Source organism: Lytechinus variegatus, chromosome 19 (genome assembly GCF_018143015.1).
Source record: "Lytechinus variegatus isolate NC3 chromosome 19, Lvar_3.0, whole genome shotgun sequence".
NCBI lineage: Eukaryota > Metazoa > Echinodermata > Echinoidea > Temnopleuroida > Toxopneustidae > Lytechinus > Lytechinus variegatus.
The window spans coordinates 5,391,565-5,413,867 of record NC_054758.1 but is presented as its reverse complement, the minus strand read 5'-3'; the positions used below and the strand labels follow the sequence as shown (position 1 = coordinate 5,413,867).

Below are 22,303 nucleotides of genomic sequence, written 5' to 3'. Positions count from 1 at the left end.
CCCCCGCTCTACCGACTGAGCTATCGCGCCTCCGTCAATTGATTAAAAAAAGAAAAAATTGATATAAACAAGGACTTGGACTATTCATGTGTAATAATCAACCTGGCTCCAAAAACCAAACACAAATACTGGGATTCCCTGGATAGAGTATGGAGTCTGCTCTAGATTGACCTAAAGCCCAGTATCGGAGATTTCTCTACATGCATTGATGAATTCTACGTGAAAAATATTCAAGTCTTCGCTCATCATCTGATGCCCTATTGCTCCAGACACCCAGAACAAAACACAAATGGGGGGACCATGCATTCTCTGTTATAGGACCAAAGCTATGGAATCAACTGCCTATCCCATTACGTCAAATTTCATCTACAGAAACATTCAAGTCCCAGCTAAAAACTTATTTAATCTCCCAATAACAGTTTAATATTGTGTTTATTCAGGAGAATTGAAATTCTATTCTTGTTTGTTTTCTATTACTGTTGTGTTTTCTGTTTATTTTCCTTGAAGCGCCATGAGCACCGAAAGGTGGACCTGTGCGCTACATAAGTAGCCACCATTATTATTATTAATTAAATTTTTATATATACATTAGAAGATAGATGATGATGTCCATGTGTTTGGAGGGACATGGTGTTCAATTTCTCAAAAGCTTTGCACCGATGAACGGGTGAGGACCATAAAGCCTAAGGCGACAGATAGAAGATTTGGCTGCTCAGCATTAAGTGTACAGAATGTTTGTCCATATGATTGGAGGGACTTAAATAATTAATATGTCCATTTACATAGCAATTACTATGTGCATATACCAGAGCTGCCAACCTGAAAAAGGACATTTCAGTATTTTTAAAGTTGAAAATCAGTATTTCGGTGAGGAGATCAGTATTTTAAAAAATACCATAGGACAACACATAAAGCTGAAACTTTAGAATAAACTATCAGTATTTTTTCTCACTTTTCAGTACTAAATACTGAAAATCAGTACTACTTGGCAGCTCTGTTATACTCAACTGTGCTTTGATATTTGGTATACTCTTTTTCCCAGTTGTAGAAGAGCAGCCATATCGGCACTATAGCATTCAAGGAATAAATCCTACCGGGGCAGGTACCCATTCACTTCACCTGGGTCGGGTGCAGCACAATGTGGGTAAATTTCTTGCTGAAGGACAATAAGGCTGGGATTCAAACCCACGTCCCTCTGATTGAAAGACAAGAGTCGTGACCACAAGACCACAACGCCCCATCAAAGGGGAGTTAGGGTTGCTGCAGCTTTGCATTATTATGCAAGGAAAGACAAAAAAATACTGATAAGATGTGGTGAAGAATGTGAACAAAAACTTTCCTTTCAATTTGTAGAATATCTTACATTTTAAAACACATCAATGTAACTGTGAACAGTAAAAAAACAATTCATACCCTGTTTTACTGTCACTGTACAGATTGCTAGATTAATCTCCCTGATTTTGCTCAAAATACTTAGTTACTTCAACCAGAAGTCTAATGGCTTGATGTTCTCTCTGAAGAATGTGTAATGAGAATTACCAAAAGGCACAAACAAGGTGATCATTAACCCACTGGCCATCAAGGTTACTTCACGATCGAAAACATATTACTGGCACCACACTTCCAAGAATCAAAACAAAATACAATAGTAGTAATAATGAATCATTAAACACAAAGTCACCAATAAAATTTGGACCCATTTCATAAAAAGTTACAATTATGGTATTTTGCCGTGATAGCACCTATAATGGCAACCTCGATTGTTATTGGTTGCTGAGCTATTGTTATCATGGTAGTTACAAGAACGGCAAAGTTACCTTATTTGTAATCCTTTACAAACTGACCGAATATTAAAAAAAATAATAAAAAATAATTCCCACATCATAATTACGACCAAATAAAAAAAAATAGACAAGTAAGCACCAAAACGAATGAATGGATGGAATGCTTGTAATTTATCTTCCCCTGCTTACTTCCCATTTAACATCTTTCTCTTCTCAACCGCGCTTAGTCGGACCTTCATGCTTTCCATGATACCTGTTACCGTCTTCTTCTCGCATTCTTCCACGATGAATCCAAAGCAGAAATAGAAAGCAGTTATAAGCGTCAAACCGCACGTCCAGACGAAAGCTAGGACCGGACTGACGTCTCCCAGCGATACAGAGAGCAGGAGAAGGAAGAAACAGGAGAGAGCCTTAAGACGAGACCACATCTGATCTGATTTGACCTTCTCAATGTTCTTTGAGAGAACCGAGATGGCCTCTTTCAAGAGTTCCGGAAGTTGCTGCCGCGGCGACCCATCGCCATCCTCATTTGAATTGTGGTCAGGTCCATCTCCTTGACCTTGGTTATCTGTAAATGAAGATTATAAAAAAGAACAAAGAAATAAATAAATCTACATAAAGATAAGATCTGGCAATTCAATGAGAAACAGCAAGAAATTGTTGGATCATTTATATCTTGGAATTAAAAACCGTTTTTGTTGTAAAAAAAAATATAGCACTTAGACCTCTGTCTAAGCTTCAGAGTGACTGGCACATAACAAGTGTCAGGTTAGGATGAGTAATGTAGCTTTACAATTAAGATGAAAGGGCATGAAGCAACAAAGAACGGTGCATTCAATGATTTGTCATGCCGGGTACCCATTCACCTCACCTGGGTTGAGTGCAGCGCAATGTGGGTTAATTTCTTGGGAAGGAAAACACGCCATGGCTGGGATTTGAACCCACGTCCCTCTGATTGAAAGGCGACAGTGGTTACCACTAGACCACAGTGCCCCCAATGACCAGTTACGACTGGTTGGTATGTGCTACATAGCCAAGAAAGATCCCATGAATGAATAATGTAGCTTTAATAGAAAATTAAATGAAAAAATGAAATTTTTGAAATTTCTTGTCAGGCAAATCGATATCCAACAAATTCGGGGAATATAATCCAAGAAATAAATCCACACGTATATGAACGATTTCAGCAAACGAACGTAATGATGTTTTTGCGCGCGAGCGGGATCTCACGTGACTCGATTCAGATACTATCTGAATTCTCGTCACCCAAGTTAACGAAATGAAATAATAAAGTTTTACGGAAATGAATAGACAAATGGTGAAAATCCTAATGCAGATGATATTAGTAAAATGGCATGGATAAAACCCAACCTTGTGACCGTGTGATATAAAATGTTGACAGAACGCCCTCATGGTCCGAATAGTGTAAATCTGAACCCGGAATCTTCCGCAGTGCGAGAATGGTTTGAAGGCACCTGGCTGTGTAGGGACCGAAGGACTGGTAGAGATTGTAGTCTATCCTTTCTCCGTCATCAGTTTCCTTGTAGTACAGTGTCTGGGACATGGCTAGAGGATTGTCCAATCGCTCATTCGTCATTCCATCCGTGTACTAGTGATAGTGAAATGGGCGTGGAAAGCATGATTGCTAAATGTGATATTGTACGCATACTTAACAAATGCAAAAATTTGTACATGTCTAAACAAATGAAAATACGAATGTATGTTAACAAAGGCAAAAATGTATGATGCAAATCTAACAAATGCAAAAAGGTATGCATGTTTAACAAATTTATAAATTATATGCATGTTTAACAAATATATACGCATGTATTTTTAACAAATGCAAAAATGTATGCATGTTTAACAAAATGCAAAAATGTATGCATGTTTAACAAAAGCAAATTTTTTTTCAATGATTTACTAGTCATATATATATCATTGAATATTGGAAAATATTGAAACTGAACCTTCATGAATGACAAGCACATAATGAATTATAATGGGACAAATAATGATCCTTGAGGAAAGTCAAACAGAATGAAACATTTTCCAAGGTTGAATTATTTTACTGAAAATTAGAAACTTTCAAGATTCTGTCTGAATGCCTTTCTATGAGTAGGGGAGATCGGGGTTAGTTGGAACATGGGGTAAGTTGAAACATTGTAAATTTCTTTAAAGCCTGTAAAATTAATTTATGCAATACTGATTATTATTTCTATCATTGATCTTGTATTGTACATATGTTTGTTATCATGTTTGATGTTTTTTTTCTTTCTTTTTCTTTATTTTTTTGTTACCATTGTATATTTCTCATGCCTATTATTGCCATGGTTATAAGTTGTTATATTTCTTCTATGCCCCCAGGAGGGGCCGTCAAGATATAAAATCATTGTCATTGTCCTCAATTTATTGCTGTCAATAATACAATAGTGTTGAATTATTATTGCAATAAATTGAGAGCAGTATTGCATAGATTTATTTTACAGGCGTTAAAGAAAATTACAATGTTTCAACTTACCCCATGTTCCAACTAACCCCGGTCACCCCTACATTAAAGAGAAATGCCAGTAGTTGCAATAAACACTGATTTCATTAGAAAGTATTTTAACCAGGCTTAATTGTCAGTATATCATCGAGGATCTCGATCTGGTACAGTTACATAAACTGAACTTTGTGAAATCTTGAAATCTACGCTGAAAAATATTCACACTGAATATCACCAACACAGATAGGCACACGTGGGACAGTGTTTTATTATTGCTGGAATAAAGACCCGACAGAAGTGACCAAATCCGCGCTTATTTTGCTTATTTCTCAGCAATTACACAATTTCTTCCAGAATCCTTTGGCACATATTTTTTATTCATACAAATAGACACTTGGGTGGTCATTATATTAGCTTCTGTAAAAAGTCATTTTGAGATCGTTACCATTACTGGAATTTATCTTTAAACTCAAATTGCTCATGGACTTTGATGCACTCAAAATTTGAGATGAGAGAGTAGCAAACACAAAGTAAATGAAAATAATTCATTCATTAATATCAGACCTGCCAACCTTCTACAACCAAAAAAAAGTATTCTTACGAGGAAAAAAATTATTTTTTGACAAAAAAGAGTATTTTTGAACATTTGTTTGAACCTAACAATTGCCAGCCTGTTGTAGTGAGATCGGTGCAAAAACATGAAATGACTAAGCCTGAGTCAAATCGATTTTAAAATCGGTGTTCGATCGATGTAATCGAACACCGGTGCAGATTTTGCAAAATCGGTGCATCGAAAAAAAAAAACGTCGGCCGGCCGATTCGTTTGGTTTACACAATCAATCATCAAAATATCAGCAATGTCCAACTTTACTACCACTTACTTGATTTCTATTGCCCCCAAAATGAAACCGATTGAGTAATTATGATGCTATTCACCATTAATTTGAAGTTTATTTCGATCATAGTTCGAGTCTTACTCGTCTGCTCGTGCCGAGATAATTTATGCACGATGAATTCATGAATGGAAGTCATGGCCATCGATCGTGCATGCGCAGTACTGTTCTTTAATCAAACCAGAAAATGGCCGGAAATTGACGCGATCAACGTAAAATAAATCTTGCTTTCATGAACAATATTAATATCATGACCATAGAACATATTTGAATCGTAATATTTAACAATAATTTGCATATGATAATCATTAATATGAGTTTAGAGCTTGATGTGAAACGTTTGTATGTCGTTTCAATTTTCAATGGCGGGCATCTCATGACGATCGACTTGACTTCTTGAGTCGAGCTAGTGCACTTGTCTAAAAAAAATAATCATCACGTCAGGATTGATTCTCCATTGTCAACATGCAAAAACTCTGTTCAAGTTCGTAATATCACCATATAATAACATTTTACATGACAAAACAGAGAAAATTGCGTTTGATTTTTTTTCCCATCAATTTGAAGCTAGTTTGTGCCCAACTTTGGGCTCTGATTTCATGAATGGGAAAATATGTCATACGTCATCGAACACGCATGCGCATTGTGCTTATTTTCTCGGAGCTTGGAGGAGACGTCCAGAAATGGAATCATAGAAATAATCCCAGTATTAATTCTTCCATATGAACATAACATACTTTGCTGACATCGTCAATATTCTTAGTATGACCATAAAATCTTGTTAAATCGTAATAATTTAGATGAATTTAGGGCTCGATTCGAACCATTCGTATTTATTTTGATCGCATGCTCAATTGCGCCTAAAAAACTGGATTGTCATCAGGATTAATTCTCGAACATCGTCATAACTCATATTCCACAATCTTTCCTCACAATCGTTATATCAGCATTGAATAGCAATTCAAATGACCATCCAGAGAAAATTACGTATTTATTCCCATAAATTTATTTGGAGCTCATTTTGGATCCAACTACACAATTTCAGGCAAGTTACAGCGCTCTCCGTTGATTGCACTTGTTTGCTGGCGCTGACGTCAAGCACGCCTGTCGTTTCGGGAGATCGAGAGTGAGTGTACGGAGCTGCGGACGGGGCTGGTGAATGGACTGCGAATGCTAGTTGACCGAAAATCATTCGGATCGACTCTGCGTGATTCATGTCTTTATTATTGTTTCATTTTAAACTTATATGTTGTCATCTGCAAATATCATTGTTGAAGATATTTTGGGAAAAATTCTGCTTTGGTCTCCGGCATTTTTTTGTGTTTTGTGATCATGAAAAATACAAACGAACTTTGCTCTGTCATCTGCTTGTGCAACGCTCACCCGGCCAACGCAGGCGCAGACCGTCAGTGCGTATAGTGCATATGCAAAGCACATCGCATCGACGCAAAAACAAGACTAAATTTTCCCCGCCTTCAATATTCGATGCATCGATGTTCGATCGAATTAGAGCTGTCGAACACCGGTTTTCAAAATAATCGATATGACTCAGGCTTAGAAATTACTCTACTTGAAAACTTGGTAATTCACTCTTTTAAACATGTGCTCCTAGGCAAGAATTTACTTGTTCTTTTCAAGCAACAAGTTACTGGCCCGACAGTGATTTTTACCAGTCTGGGACTGTCGGACCAGTGCTAGTGTCACGCGCTGTGTATAATACATACTCCATTATCAGATTTGTTTTAAAAAGTAACAAATTATACAAAAAAAAGGTATTGGTGTATATATAGCAAAAAAGAGGAACAAACACTCTAGAAAGGGAACAGTGGGCATGTCAGCAAAATGCAGAGCTTCAGAGTATATCAGGCCATCAAAGGCATTGGCTGCAGATGCACTGATGATTTAGTCTCCAGGCACAGACCCTAGATTTTCACAATTCGCATAGTGCGTAATGGAGAGTCTGAAGTAGTGAGACTAGATTCACTGTGTTCTGTGGCTGGCTCTATTTGACACAGACAGAGCCTTTGACATCTAGTCTTTACTCTAGTGTGCTTAGAAGACTACTGTTGATTGTCTCAATGTCCCTCCAATTTGTGCTGTAATAAGTGCCCAATGGAAAAATAGCCCTTTATAAAAATATCAAAATTTAATACCCCTTGACAGATGAGGAGATCATCCAAAATATCCAAATCCATAATTTATTGTTCGAAATAGACATGAAATGAAATACTCCGAAAATTTGCTTTGCCTAATTGATCGTGGGCCCGGCAGCCACCGTGCAGCGCCAGATCGACGAGGCTCTATCCCTTTAATTGTTGAACGCTAAACAGGGTAGCAGCAACTCCCATCTTTTAACGTCTTTTGGTCTGACGCGGCCGGGTTTGAACCCCCGACCTCCCGGTTGTGAGACGGACGCTCTACCAACTGAGCCAACACACATATTCACGTGACTGGAGAATCCTTGAGGCATTTTAAAAAGAGTTTGATTTGATTTCAAGTCATGCAGTTACATTTCAACTTCTAATACTACATTATGTGCTGAGGATGTCAGCAGGTAGAAACGAAATAAACATAACTTTTTGAAACCAAGCTGAAGTAGTTGCAGCAAAAAAAAAGATTATTCATCAAAGTCAACCGTCACCATAGCAACGTTAGTAGACCTAGTATGTTTACAGAAACAAACCTTTGTGAAATCATATATAATCAAAGCTAAAAAGGGCCTACATGTGCAATGGTGGTGACTGCTAATACAGCTATGACTGTACGAGGGACAAATTATACAAATGATGATCATAGCAGACAGGTGACTGATATAGACAGGTTCCCATAAACACCATCTGTTGCAATCAGAATCGTTTTAGTGGTCACTATACTAAAGCAAGGTGGCCATGGAGCTTTGACTATACAGACAAGCAGTGGCAAAACCTTCCGCAAAAAAAAAGAAAAAAAATGTCTTCAATCACAAATAAAGGATTTTGTTACAGAAAAAAAAATTGACAAGCAAAAAAAAAAAAAGGTTTTCAAGCTCGTGGGGGGGGGGGATATGCATCCTTTGCATGGGTTGTGACTCGTCGGGGGGCAGACTGACCTCCCACCCCCCGTAGGTACGCTAGTGCAGACAAAGGACAAACGATGAAAATGACGATCCCGTGCAGCATGGCATGTAAATGGTCACACTGATAAATGAGGGGTGAATTCAATAACCTTGTCAATCAAGGGTGAAAAAAGGTCAAACTGCATCTTATACACGTGATCAATCCCCGGTGGGGACAGGTTTTAAAGGTCACTATATTAAAGCGAGGTGGCCTTGTGCAAAGCTTTAACTATACAAACGATGAAAATGAATATTAAGTATACAAATAGTGAATAGGCAAGAGTGCGATGGTGCGAGATTTTGCATTAGGTGAAAGATGCTCTATTCAACGAGGCATTAGCCGAGCTGAATAGAGCATTTCTTTCTTTCACCGAATGCGAAATCTTGCACCATTGTACGAATGAGAATATTCACTATTTGTGTTGTACAACTCTTCAGAGTTTAGCAAAAATATGAAAAAAAAGCCAGAGTTTTTCCCTGCAGTAATCTACGAAAAGGGAGCAAAAATATTGAAATCGAAAAGCAAAATCCCACAAGCGCACATGACCTCGGGCAGCAATGTGCATGAAGCTTCGAAGCCAGCAAGCTAAATGCACATTTAACCTTCATTTTTTTACTGCGTGCAATGAATTGAATGGTATTGTGACGTACAACCCCTGAAGCCATGCAACGGTACATTTTGGGTGGTACGTTCAGTCTCCTACTTACTCAAGTACAAGCTAAGAATGCGTTGTACAATATAGCATGGTATGTACATGGTCACATTGAACAAGGATAAGGGGTGGATTCAATATACCTCGTCTATCAAGGGTCAACAAGGCCATGACTGCTTCGTGATCAGAGAACAGTATCGCCTTCTCTTGACTATCCCTCACTAATCTGCTCTCCGTGCAAGTTACGAGGAGCGTCGGAGAGGGGCGATAGGTTATGTAATCTATCCTCTCTCCGCATAGAGGGACATAGTAACGGGTGTTCCAGGCAGTGTATACGTTGTCGGACCTTTCCACAGTCTGGGCAGGAATATCCTGTAAATAAGGGCAAGTTCTGGGAATGATGGGGAGCGATTTTCTATAAATCTACTTGGGGTAAAATGATAGCCATGATCTTATGCAAAATTGTGCATAGAGCAGGTAGCTCGCAACGGAATGTTTTATACTCTATGGATTGATGGAATCAAATCATTTTTTAGATCCTAATAGGGAATACGACAGAATAAATCATTGTGTGATACTGTTTGGAAAAAGTTCTTTCGGAAATCTGTCTTTATAAGGAATTAAACCATCTTTAAGTCCCTGTAGATAACAACCCAGAGTGTACACTCACACAAGTTTCTTTGAAAAACATTTATTTTTCAAATCTAACATAAATGCCAAATTAGAGTACATTTTAGATGTATGTAGTGAAACAGCTGAAGATTATGGACTCAACGTACAAACTGTCTCAAACAACTGTTTCAACATCGCCAATGGATCAATTTTTGTATACAGCATATTTTCTCTTTTATTATCCTTGTTTGCACACAAAGTACATAGGCAGTGAGAGATTGTGTGTGATAGATCATTTGTTTCCTTTATAGTTGGAAATATAAGATGTTTTCATACCAGCAAAATTTTGGCATTTCCAATCACTTCAATGGAATCTCTTTCTTATTGCAAAGAAATGCTGCAGTTCTCAAGACATTCAACCTATGATTATTACAGGAAATATATGTGCATAGAGTCTTTAAAGAAATAATTTGACAAGATGAGATTGGCCTTTAAAAAGAAGTGTTTCCTTGAAAGCAAGCATGATTGATAGGGTACTGATAACAACCTTAATGTGAGTTCATGAAACTCAATATTCATTCATGCTATTCAGTATGTCCAAAAGCATCCATGTTGGAGCATAAACAATAATGAAACCTGTGCATCAAACCATGATAATCTATTGCTTTTATGGTCTAATACACAGGTTCTCCATTGTTATGCCCCCCCTGACTTTGACATAATCTGGAAATATTCTATATCGCATTCGTACCTCTTTATTTCCCCTTGTCTCCCAGGAGTCCAGTAATCCAGCATTTGTGATAGCAAGCTTGGTAGCTAGAGAGAACGGCTCCGAATTAAAATCACCCGTCACCAGCACGAGGTCGGATCCCCCGGAAGTTAATCTCACGAACTCGCTGAGCTCGTAAAGCTGGGTCAATCGATGCGTCAGGAAGTCGTCTTTTTCAGGGATGTTGGACGGAGCATAAAGAGCATGGGCCTGAACATTTGAAAGAGGGAAGAGATACATGTAATACAAATAAGGATCACTGGGACTTCTTCAATTGTCCTGAAGACGACAAGAACACACTTGTCAAAATGTCGAGTTTGGGTGGTCCTTTTCAGGACCAACACTTGCCCAAGAGAGATAAATGGTGTACAGTACCGTGAAACCTACATTAGACTTCTTCAATGCCAACATCCATGTTAACATCAACACAATGAATGATATAATTAGGGATGCCAGTTGGAATTGATCAGAGGGCCTGAAAATCACCTAGAATACAATATTTTGTGTACACAAAAATGCTAGAACTATGGCCTGAAAATGAATTGCCAGAGCCTGAATTCAGGCTTTTGCCTGAAAACTGGCATCCCTGTATAATCACAGGCTTGCCCAGGGACCACCTAATACCAAGATGCAATGGTAAAAAGATAAAAGGTATTCTTCTGGAAGGCAAACATAATTCAATGAGGTTTTCCACTATGTTTGAAAGAAGGGTCTAAAGCATAAAGCCTGGGACTGGAAGGAGAACGGAATGAAGCAATGTCTATTTATGATACTGTCATTCTCTGATTGGTCAATGACGCAATTTTTATTCTGGGATGCAATCCAATATTCATGAATCATGACCACATAACTTCAGCATTTATTATTACATAAATGCATTATAAAATGCAGAAAGCGGGATGAAAACACTAAGCTAAAATACCAAGAAAAAGGGTTGTCTTCGATTTCAGTTTTCGAATATGTAGGAAGGGGTTGTTCGTACAACCAGATATAAACTCTCAATCAACTCTATGAAATTCTAGATCTTCTTACATGGGTATTATAGACGTTCACAGCCATCCCTTCAATGTCGATCTTGCACAGCGCCACCATTTTCGAGATGTACCAGTCCCCCATGGTAACGTTGTGGGCATATCCATTCAGTGAGTAGGGGTGATAAAACGTGTCCACAATCGGCCATTTTGAAAATGTGCAGAGTCCACCATTCAACATACCCCTGGATCCAATGACATAAAAAAAGGGGGAAAAATGTTTCTTAAAGGTCAATTCCACCTCAGAAAAATGTTGATTTGAATCAATAGAGAAAAATCAGACAAGCACAATGCTGAAAATTTCATCAAAATCGGGTGTAAAATAAGAAAGTTATGACATTTCAAAGTTTCGCTTATTTTTAACAAAATAGTTATATGAACGAGCCAGTTACGTCAAAATGAAGAGTCGATGATGTCACTCACTATTTCTTTTGTATTTTGTTTAGATTATACAATATTTCAATTTTTACAAATTTGATGATTAGGAGGACCCAGGGTAGGAATTAATTTTTTTTTTTAGGGGCTACTTTTTTTTACATTGGGGCTACCACTGAATATCTTGGGGCTATTTTCAAATTCATGGGGCTACTTTTTTTTATCGCATATCAGCAATTACCTTTTGACATTACGAGACTCACTGTGACGCCTAACAGCTCAGAACATTTTTTTTTTAAATCTCCCGGTGGTGGGGGAATGCCCTACAGGCCTTACAATAATCAGCTTCACACACTTCAGATTTGAGCCAATCGAGGCCCCAAATGGCTTATTCAAACATTTAAGAAATCAGATTTAAATGTTTAAGTGTGTTTTGACACCCTCACTCAACATCCCCTTTACAACCACACACACATGGGCTTATTTATTTTTCATCTTTAATGAACCATGAACAATGAACCCCCCACCCCCCCCAAAAAAAAAAATCTAAATAAAATTAGTGAATAAAACAAAGGAGAGAGGGAGAGAGAGAGAATTCAGATCAAATAATAAATTAAAAAAAATATTTTTTTTTCACGGTTAGAATCACGGGTGTGGGTGAGTGTGACTATGAAGTGCACTTGGATTGCATATAAATTATGTTTAAGAAATGAAATCAATATCTTACTCAGTCTATTCAAATTCCGACACATAGCCACAGGCTATGTACATAATATTATAGGTTATGTACCTTAAGTTTTTCGCAAGTTATTTTGAAAACGCAGATCTCCACAGAAAATTCCTTTCATTCTGGGAGAGTCTAAAATCGGTGAAAAAGTATTCATTAATAACTTAAATATTAATCACAATGAAGAAATCATAAAGTGTTTTGACAGTTTTCAAAAATTAACATGAAATCTAAACTCTATCTGAAACAGAAAATCACCATCACTTAGGCCATTACTGATAGAATTCTCACCCAGAGCTCTGGCAGAGAACTTGAGCTCTAACTGGCTAGCTAACAGCATGCAAGTACCACACTCAAGCGCACGGCGTCCGCCTATTTTTTTTTAGATTGAGCCTTGTTTGATGATTTATTGTCTGATATTTACCCCTCTTCAAGAAAGAAATTAAAAAGTTATAATTCACAACTATAAGCGAAGTGATTTTGGATTATTAAGGCTCCGTTTTGACAAGCAAAGACAGCGACTGTGAGGACAAAAGACTTGCACATCGTATGTGCTGTGAACAGGGATTTATTTCCTGAGCAATTACAATTACGATATCACAGAATCGTGATATCCCAAATTGGAAATGTGTGCATTAGATATTGCACATGGTGAAGTATGGAGAAACCATGCTATTGAAAAAGAGACGCACTTGGCAATTTGAAACTGTGCTTATCATAAATTGAAAGTTACTTGATTTTAGCTTTCCAGATATTTAAATTTATACATGTACGATATGGCTTCGCTGCTTATCCATCTCGCACTCCGACTCGACGATGTCGATAAGCAGAGCTGTCACAATCACCAGCTGATTGCTTACACCGCCTAGTACACATACCGCACGATGCATGTGGTCTCGTTACCAGCTGTGCAGTCTAATCGTGCACGCATACATATACATAAGCCATGCGGCAAGTGCGTCAACAATTCTAAAAAGCCTGTGCTAAAGACTATGCGTACTCCGCATCCCATATTGCATTGCGCGTTTATTTACGATCGCGAAGCTTCCGGTGTTGCGGAAGGCTCGGATATTGCAACTTGAAGCTGGCAAGGGCGATATAAAAGATGCGCTTGCTCCGCCGCCGGGGAACTTAATTGTGTGAAGTATTTTTTGCATTGTCGATGGTATTTTATTGGGGCGATTCTAAAATAAAAAGTCGCCCCAAACCATTGGGTTTTGAGAATTTTTAGGGGCGATTTGGGCTGTCATGGGGGCGAAACACAACGAACAATTGTGTACAACGGATAGCGGAGCGTGAACGTAGCGGTCGTGTACATTTTTGCTTATTACATGACGTCATCCAGCCCCTGCCGAGAACCAATTTATGAATGAAAATATAGTAAGCATGCGCAGTGCAAGCCTTTTATTTCCCCACACAGAATTCCACCAAAACAAGTGTGCAATTCTCTATCACCTCGTACCAAAATCGACCTAGAATTTCACTTTCCCGTATTTTATATGAATTATGAAAGGTATTCTCGGAGGATCTATTTTCTCACCGATACTGCACAGGTAAGCAAATTTCGATTACTTCTTGCTTTTCTGTCAAAATCTTACGAATTAGCGTCTATATGCCATCGTGTTCGTTGGAATTTGTAGAGTCTATCGCAACGTGCGCAAAGTCAATTGGCTTCCGGGTTTCGGAGCGTCGCGTGAATATGCATGAAATTGCAGAGTTTCGATAATTTTCGATCGATACCGGAGCGATCCGATCACGAACCAAAACTATTTACGGCGTACACAACGTGACCGGATATCGTTATCGCTATCGATACTTCCGCACGCAGTCCGAAGGAATTATTTTTGGGACCACGTGGTCATGACGCGATCTGCGCGATTGACCAATCAGCGGTCTTCGAATCGCTGTGCGGAGACGATCTATCCGTTGTACACAGTCTATGGACAATTGTTCGTTGTGCGAAATCGCCCGTCACCCCCGTGTAATTCCGACGCTGGGAGGACCTCATTGCCTGAAGCAGAAAATGTTAAAATAATGGAATTCCACATGTTCAGGGAGGAATAAAACTTCATTTCACATGACAATGATGAGAAAATCAAAATATTTCATATTTCATATAATATAATACCAAAAAAAATAGTGAGTGATGTCATCAGTTCCCTCATTTACATACCGACCGAGATGTGCATATAACTCTTTTGTGAAATGAAGCGAAACTTTAAAATGTCATAACTTTCTTATTTTACATCCGATTTTGATGAAATTTTCAATGTTATTGTTGATTTTTTCTCTTTTTATTCAAATCAAGTTTTTGTTGGGTTGGACTTGTCCTTTAATTATGGCAGTCTATAAACTTGTTTAGAATTTAAAATAAAATTAGAATTGCAGCTATTATAAATGCGAACATTTAGGTCAGACAGGAATCCTCATGCCACTGGTATACAGTGATCAAGAGAAGAGGAGGAAGGTGGGAAGATTAGGGGAGAAGGGGGGGAAGAAGAGGGGAATGAAAGATAGGGAGAATGGGAGAAGAGTAGTGAAATAAAAGAACCTTGAAGTACCCTCCCAAAAAGCGTACATGCTGTCCTGGAGAGGGTTGTGCTGTGTCAGGTGCTGCCACTGCTTCAGGTGATGTGGTGATCCTGTGGTGATATTCTTGGTGCACTATATGCAGTGTGCGGGTGGTGTGTGTGTGTCCCTCTTACAGCATCCTAAGGGGAGGGGGAGGCAACATTTGCTGAATGATAGGCAATGTTGCTCCCCAGAAGCCAGCTCTAGAGGACGAAGTTACAGCAGCGTTTTGGAGAGTATTCCAAATAGGGATGGTTCTTGGGAACATACTGTACATGTCGCAGTTCACACTACAAAAAGGCTGGGTGTAATTGAGCTGATGTCCAGTGTGTTGTGGACGTTGTGGACAAGAATTGCTGCTTAACTTAAGAATGGAAAGGAAGGAGGAAAGGAAGGGAAGGAGATGAAAAGGAGTGGATGGGGATAGGAGTAAATTGCCTATTAGTCCACTGCCAACTTGTCAACTCACCACATGGTCTAACTTCATTTAGTCTAATGACGTTCCGTCCATCAACATTTGTCTATCAACCATTTGGTCTAATCGTCACTTCATCTAATCGCCGATTCGCTTTTGACCATTTCGTCTCGCAACCAGTTGGTTTAATATTTGTTTTATTTTCACTCATTTTGCCCAAATTACACAAGTCTAATTAGACCAAATGGTATATAGACTAAATGGCTATTGGACCAACTGGTTATTAGACGAAATGGCAATTAGACCATGTGGATTATGGACGAACTGAAGTTACACCAAAGTACACTAGACGAATTGGCATTGGACCAACTGGTTATTAGACGAAATGGCAATTAGACCATGTGGATAATGGACGAACTGAAGTTACACCAAACTATACTAGACGAATTGGCATTGGACCAACTGGTTATTAGACGAAATGGCAATTAGACCATGTGGATTATGGACGAACTGAAAGTTACACCAAACTATACTAGACGAATTGGCATTGGACCAAATGAAAATAAAATGGGAAAGGAAGGGGGGATGAGAAAAAAAAGGGGGGACTAAAAGAGGGCGAATGGAAGAGAGAGACGGGGAAGGGAGGAGAAAGAAAGAAGAGGGAGAAATGATAATAATAATAGCTGGATTTATAAAACACTTTTTGCCTGACGATACAAAACGCTGCTATCATTACCCTGGCTTAAGCTCGACCTACCATCACCGTGCTCAGTGCATTCAAGGAATAAATCCTGCCGGGTACCCATTCATCTCACCTGGGTCAAGTGCAGCACATTGTGGATAAATTTCTTTAAAAAAAACATGCCATGGCTAGGATTTAAACCCACGACCCTCTCTTTGAAAGGTGAGAGTCAGAACCACTGGCCACTGGGAAAACCGTGGAAAAATGGGAAAATTGGAGAAGGGAGAACATTGGGAGGAAGAAATACATGGAAGGAGTAGCAGTTAAATGTAGTAGTACATGTAGTAGCTGAGGAAGCAGCAGCAGCAGTAGAAACATTAAAGGACAAGTCCACCCCAACAAAAACTTGATTTGAATAAAAAGAGAAAAATTCAACAAGCATAACACTGACAATTTCATCAAAATCGGATGTAAAATAAGAAAGTTATGACATTTTAAAGTTTCGCTTCATTTCACAAAACAGTTATATGCACATCTCAGTAGGTATGCAAATGAGGGAACTGATGACATCACTCACTCACTATTTCTTTTGTATTTTACTATATGAAATATTTTGATTTTCTCATCATTGTCATGTGAAATGAAGTTTCATTCCTCCCTGAACACGTGGAATTCCATTATTTTAACATTTTGTGCTTCGGGCAAGGAGGTCCTAATTATCAAATTCATAAAAATTGAAATATTGTATAATTCAAACAATAAAAAACAAAAGAAATAGTGAGTGACATCATCGACTCTCTCATTTGGATGTAACTGGCTCGTTCATACCTAACTATTTTGTTAAAAATAAGCGAAATTTTGAAATGTCATAACTTTCTTATTGTACATCCGATTTTGATGAAATTTTCAGCATTGTGCTTGTCTGATTTTCTCTATTGATTCAAATCAACATTTTTCTGAGGTGGACTTGACCTTTAAAGAAAATACAACGTCCTTAAACTTACATTCTAAAGTAGAAGCTGTATGGGAGGACTTTTTCAACTGCAGACTTTATAAGTTCATAATCCTCCATGACCCAGATCTAAAACAGATTAAGAAATACAAAATTCAAATTATGGAGTCAAACTTTTTTAAAACTTTCAACTCATCAACTTTGTACATCATTACTTGTGTATTGATGAATTTATTTCTTGTATCAGAGAAACAGAAAACAGACCATTGGCTCTGAAACAAACACGGGGGTGTATCACAAAGAGTTAAGTATGATGTAGAGTCGCATTTAAATGTCCAGTTGCGTGCCGAATGTACTGCATCACAACATTGGTCAAGTCATGCTAAGAGGACGCGTGCTACTGCCTATTTATCAATGAGATTGCGCGCTTAATAATCATGTTCGCATCTGCACGAAGCATTACTCTGAGTCATACACATACCTTTGTGATACACCCCCAAGTTCTAGTCTGCTGTGCAAACCCTTCACTCGAGTTACGGGTCTGAATTGCAGCCTACTCATGCCTTGTGTACTAAAGGCCATCTGAATTGAAACAGCAAGTTTAGTATGTGCTAGTCTTTGCGTGGAGACACACTTGTTGACACAGACCACCCCACGTCTGCAATCAATGACTTTCTATAAAGGCAATAGTTGAAGTCAGGGACGACACTAAGATCCCCTCTTATGAGATTTTATCTGATGCTTTAAAAAAAAAGAAAATAACACAAAATGGAAGACATAAGTATCATGGACAAGAGATGGCTTGGTTGTACCACTTTTTAAAAATTATTATAAAAAAAAAATCAATCTCACTTTAACATCATCTTAGAGACTTAGATACAAACCACCCCCTCCCGCTCCTGCTGCAAAATACCCTTGGGACCAACTTGATTAGCATACATGTAGATGTCCTGAAAAGGTAATTTTCATACTACCAAGAGAAGTACTGAAGTGTTTAAAAAGATCACATTTCTTGAATAACTGCTTGAAAAAACAAAGGAAATGTTTGATCAAAACTCTCAGTGGCAACATACATGTAACTTTAAAAAAAAATAATCACTTTGAATTCTAACCCACCACTAGTTAAAAATAAATTTTAAGATGTATACCTCCTGAAGAGACACGATATCATAAGCTCCTGTGGCTAATTCTTTGGCGATATGTTGCATTCGCTCTCTCTTGTCCTTACTGATGCCGAATGGTAGACCCCTGATGAAACAAACCAAAAAAAAATCACAAAAAGACAAAAGTGGAAGCCTGTCAATTTTGGTAAAGATTCACAATATTTATATAATGAATAAGATCAGTAAAATGCCACTTTCAAAATTTGTATCGACTAGAGATCTGAAACCATGTAAAACAAGGATAATTTATTTTTAAAAAGCCATGAAGCAGAGGGGACCGCCTAAAATAAAATAAGAAGCTTTCATGGCCATACACATCCCCCTTTCCTCCAATCCTAGAATTTATATCTTTTGGGTCTAGATCTAGACCAAAAAGCTTCAGTCTCTGTAGATCTAAAGTAGACTGTAGTCTGTACTGGTTGTTCCGCTGAACTAAGCTTAGACACCATTCTCCCTCCGTTCCTAAAACTCGTTTACTGGAAACTAGTTTAACGTGCAGCGAGAATGGTCGAAGCAGTCTTGGAAGCGATCTTCCAAACCAGTTCGGAAAAACACCTCGCGATGTAGTTTTCAAGATCGCTTTACCTCATTAAACTGGTTTTAGCGTTAAGTGAGGACACAACCGTTCTTCGGGAAGTGATCTTCGCACATTTTGAGCATACTACTCCACACGACAGGTGTAGAATGCCTATGCTGCAGTTTTCGAATTTCGCACGAAACATGTCACCCCATAGCAACAAGATCGCTTCACATGAAGTAATTTTGAAAACCACTTTCGTGTGATTAAGTGGGAACGCTAGCAAAGCAATCTTCCAAACTGGTTTCCTGAACCGGTTTCCAGTACACTAGTTTTAGAAAGCGTAATGATAACAGCCTCTATGTTGTCTGGGCATGGAGGGGATGAAAGTAAAATGTCGGATTATAGACTCTAGCCTAGATCTAAATCCACAGAAAATATCTGTCTGTTTTAACCATGCTATATTGCTATAGAAGTAGATCTAGGTCTAGATCTATAATAGGCTAGTATTGGCCTTATTGTGAAATTTGTCACCTCTCTTCTCATGTGTGTGCATTCGTTGTGTACAACTACAACGTCAATGCATGGGCAGAGCCAGTGGCGTACCTGTGATTTTCAGTCGTACCCGAAAAAAATTTGACAAGCAAAAAAAAAAGAGTTTCAAGCTCGTCAGGGGGGGGGGGCAGGGATATGTCTTTTGTATGGGTTGTGACTCGTCAGGGGGGACAAACTGCCCCCCCCCTTGTAGGTACGCACGCTAGTGGGCAGAGCTACCAAGTCTCACGCATTCAGGGTCCGTTTCACAATCTCACGCATGGCACCCATTTTTCTCACGCATCAGGACCCGACAGAAAAAAAGAGAGAAAAAGTCCCGGAAAAAGAAGCATTATTCGCTAGATTATACGCATTGATAGACCGCCTTCGCATGCAATGCAAACGCAATGAGCCCCATTGGGGGGACTTTGCAATTTAACCCCCTAATTGGCGGATCGATGCACAATCGTGAGCCGTCTATGGACAAGGAAAAACAATTTTAAATATGTTTTAAAAAACTCCTCGTATTTCGATGCAGACGGCTGCCAGCTGTCTAACGTTAAAGTTTGATGGATCAGACTTCTTAAAAATTTAACTTTATTTTTTATTACATTTCAAAAATTTTAATCATGAATTCCTAATCATTTATACTTCTTCCTGTTTATTTAATAAACAGACATTCATTCTGATTGCCAACATTCATTTCATATCAAGAAAACACGCACCACCATTCACAGGAACATAATAATAAAAAGCATGCGGTTGTTGTAGAGCTCAGACCACATGGTCATGGCAGACGTGAGGCGCGGCATTGGCTTCGGGCGGCTTGTGGTTGTACAACTGGTTGCAACTTCTGCAAGGACAAGGTTTTGAAAAACAAATCTTTTTTATTGAGGTTCAAATTAACTTTAAACTCATTTCTTAAGTTCGAATTTCATGATGATCCTTATTAATGACTCACCAGCAATTCAGTGTGACGACTTTTAACTCCATAATTTATTCGAAAGAGAGACAAAAGCTGACTTTTCCAATTTTTGCGACGGCACTCCTACCCCACTTCCAAGCTCCTCGAATCAGTTGTGCTGTAGCTAGCGCAAGCGCTATAGCTCTCTCATCGCGGATCCCGGCGCCCGGGCGCGGCGGGGGTAGGTCGGGCGGCTCGGAGGGCCGGCCTGGCCTGGGCTGTTGCTCTGAGTTCGTAAGCGCTCGGGGCGGATCCGGAGGGAGTACGATAAATGGATGATGGGCGTGGTCAATTTCATTAATTGATCGCGTGCGCGCATGTGCCTGTGGCGCGCGCCAATCGATCATTCCACCTGTTGCAGGATATTTTCCCGGGATAATAATTTTTATACCGTATAAAAAATAGCCGCCTCTCTTCTAAAAAAAAAGAAGAAAGAAGAAAAAAAAATCGAGGTAAAAGTAAAAAGGGTGGTGCCAAGCGTCATCGCAAGGTTCTACGAGACAACATCCAAGTATCACGAAACCTAGAAATAGAACTATATAAGGCAAAGTAAAAAAAGGAAAAGCAGTTATCGTCCGGGTTTTTCAAGAGAACGAAGTGATGTGGGGATGTGGGAGGGGATCGAGTGAGCCTTACTCCCGGGCCTTACTATTTGTTAGAAAAAAAACACAGATCATTTTCCGGCCGGTTTTTTTTTTATCAGAGATGAGGGAGGTCCCATCCTATTTACAATTTTTTGTGCTACAAAATTAATGATTGTCATGCCATGTCAGGCTCGATTTAGATGGTCGATGGATTGTGGATTCTCAATATTAATGATAATGAATGAGTATTGAACATAATGAGTATTGAACCTGCACCCTCATTATGTAGGATGAATAATGATTATTATTGTTTTCTTCTAATGGAAGCTTACTTGAGATGAAGGGAGGGGGTGTCTGTCATGAGATAGGGGATTGGAATGAGAGCTAACCTGAGATAGGGGGTACAATGGGGGGGGGGGGTCTCCAAGGCAGGAAAGGGAAAAGCCCGCGAAAGGAGTCGCCATGGGTTCAGAAATTTTGGCAAACACTGAGATAAGGGGTGCTTTCAAAGGGTTACACTTCGTAATTCCGAAACATATAAATTACCTATACCTCGATGTTCGTTAATCAGAAACGAAAAAGGGTTCGTTAATCCGAACATTTGTGGCGTAATTCCGAAGGTTCGTTAATCCGAAAAGGCATGAGAGTCGTAATTCCGAAGGTTCGTTAGTCCGAAAACGAATTGAACAACGAACCTTCGTTTTGGGATAAACGAACCTTCGGAACAACAAACCTTATTTCGCTTTCGGATTAACGAACCTTCGGAATAACAAAGCGTCGGAATTACGAATGTATGCGCTTTCAAAGGGAGGGAACGAGGATAGACGTACGCAACACTGAGGAGGAGGGGGGGGGGGCAATTAACCTTTTCACACATAAAAAAATTATTTCACATATATATACATAATTATGTAAGGGTAAAAAATAAGGGGGGGATATTTAGAAAAAAATGTTGAGAGCCACCATGTCCATACAGCCATTTTCAGTTTTCCAGAGGCATTTTTTTTTCAGGCGGATTAAGCGCAAGGTTTTACATCGCTATTTGTCCTGCACTTAACATTGGTCAATTGCTATCTATTGTTGTTTATTTTGCTTTATTGGTAAATTATTATTTAATTTATTGTTAATTTGTCATGGAGGGCCTAATGTTAATTATTTCAATATTTGTAGATCTAGATCCAGTGGCGTATAGGATTTTCCACACGGGGGGGGGCAAATTCGTATGCCAAAAAATCAACAAGCAAAAGAAGGTCAATATTTATTCGTCCCTCTTTTTTCAGTTTTTGACATGACATAGTCTCACTATACACTATATGCATATTGCAAAATCCAAGGGCCCCTGCCTGCATCCCGGGCCTGCATATGACCCCCATACAGCAAAAATGTCTGCATTAGGCCAGGATCTCCTCCTTCTGACAGATAATTGACATGATAAAAGCAGAAACTTATTATCATTTTTTTTGGGGGGACTATTAACAATTCATCAGTAGATGCCCGG

General features: G+C 38.9%; 1 protein-coding gene across 2 annotated transcripts; it reads right to left on the bottom strand.

Annotated features, from left to right (window-relative positions):
- Window positions 1-1,257: 1,257 nt before the first annotated feature.
- Window positions 1,258-20,350, bottom strand: LOC121406132 (putative neutral sphingomyelinase). 2 transcript variants are annotated; one of them, XM_041597152.1, is made up of 7 exons: window positions 20,219-20,350; window positions 18,192-18,291; window positions 17,096-17,172; window positions 11,323-11,506; window positions 10,273-10,500; window positions 3,156-3,393; window positions 1,258-2,352 (listed from the first exon to the last, which is right to left on the bottom strand). In XM_041597152.1, the coding sequence occupies exons 1-7, from the start codon at window positions 20,248-20,250 to the stop codon at window positions 1,970-1,972; spliced, it is 1,242 nt and encodes a 413-aa protein (XP_041453086.1). In that variant the 5' UTR covers window positions 20,251-20,350; the 3' UTR covers window positions 1,258-1,969. The 2 variants fall into 2 exon arrangements, with proteins under 2 accessions (XP_041453086.1, XP_041453087.1); XM_041597153.1 differs by lacking the exons at window positions 17,096-17,172; window positions 20,219-20,350 and having other exon boundaries at window positions 18,192-18,286.
- Between the last annotated feature and the right edge of the window lie 1,953 nt (window positions 20,351-22,303).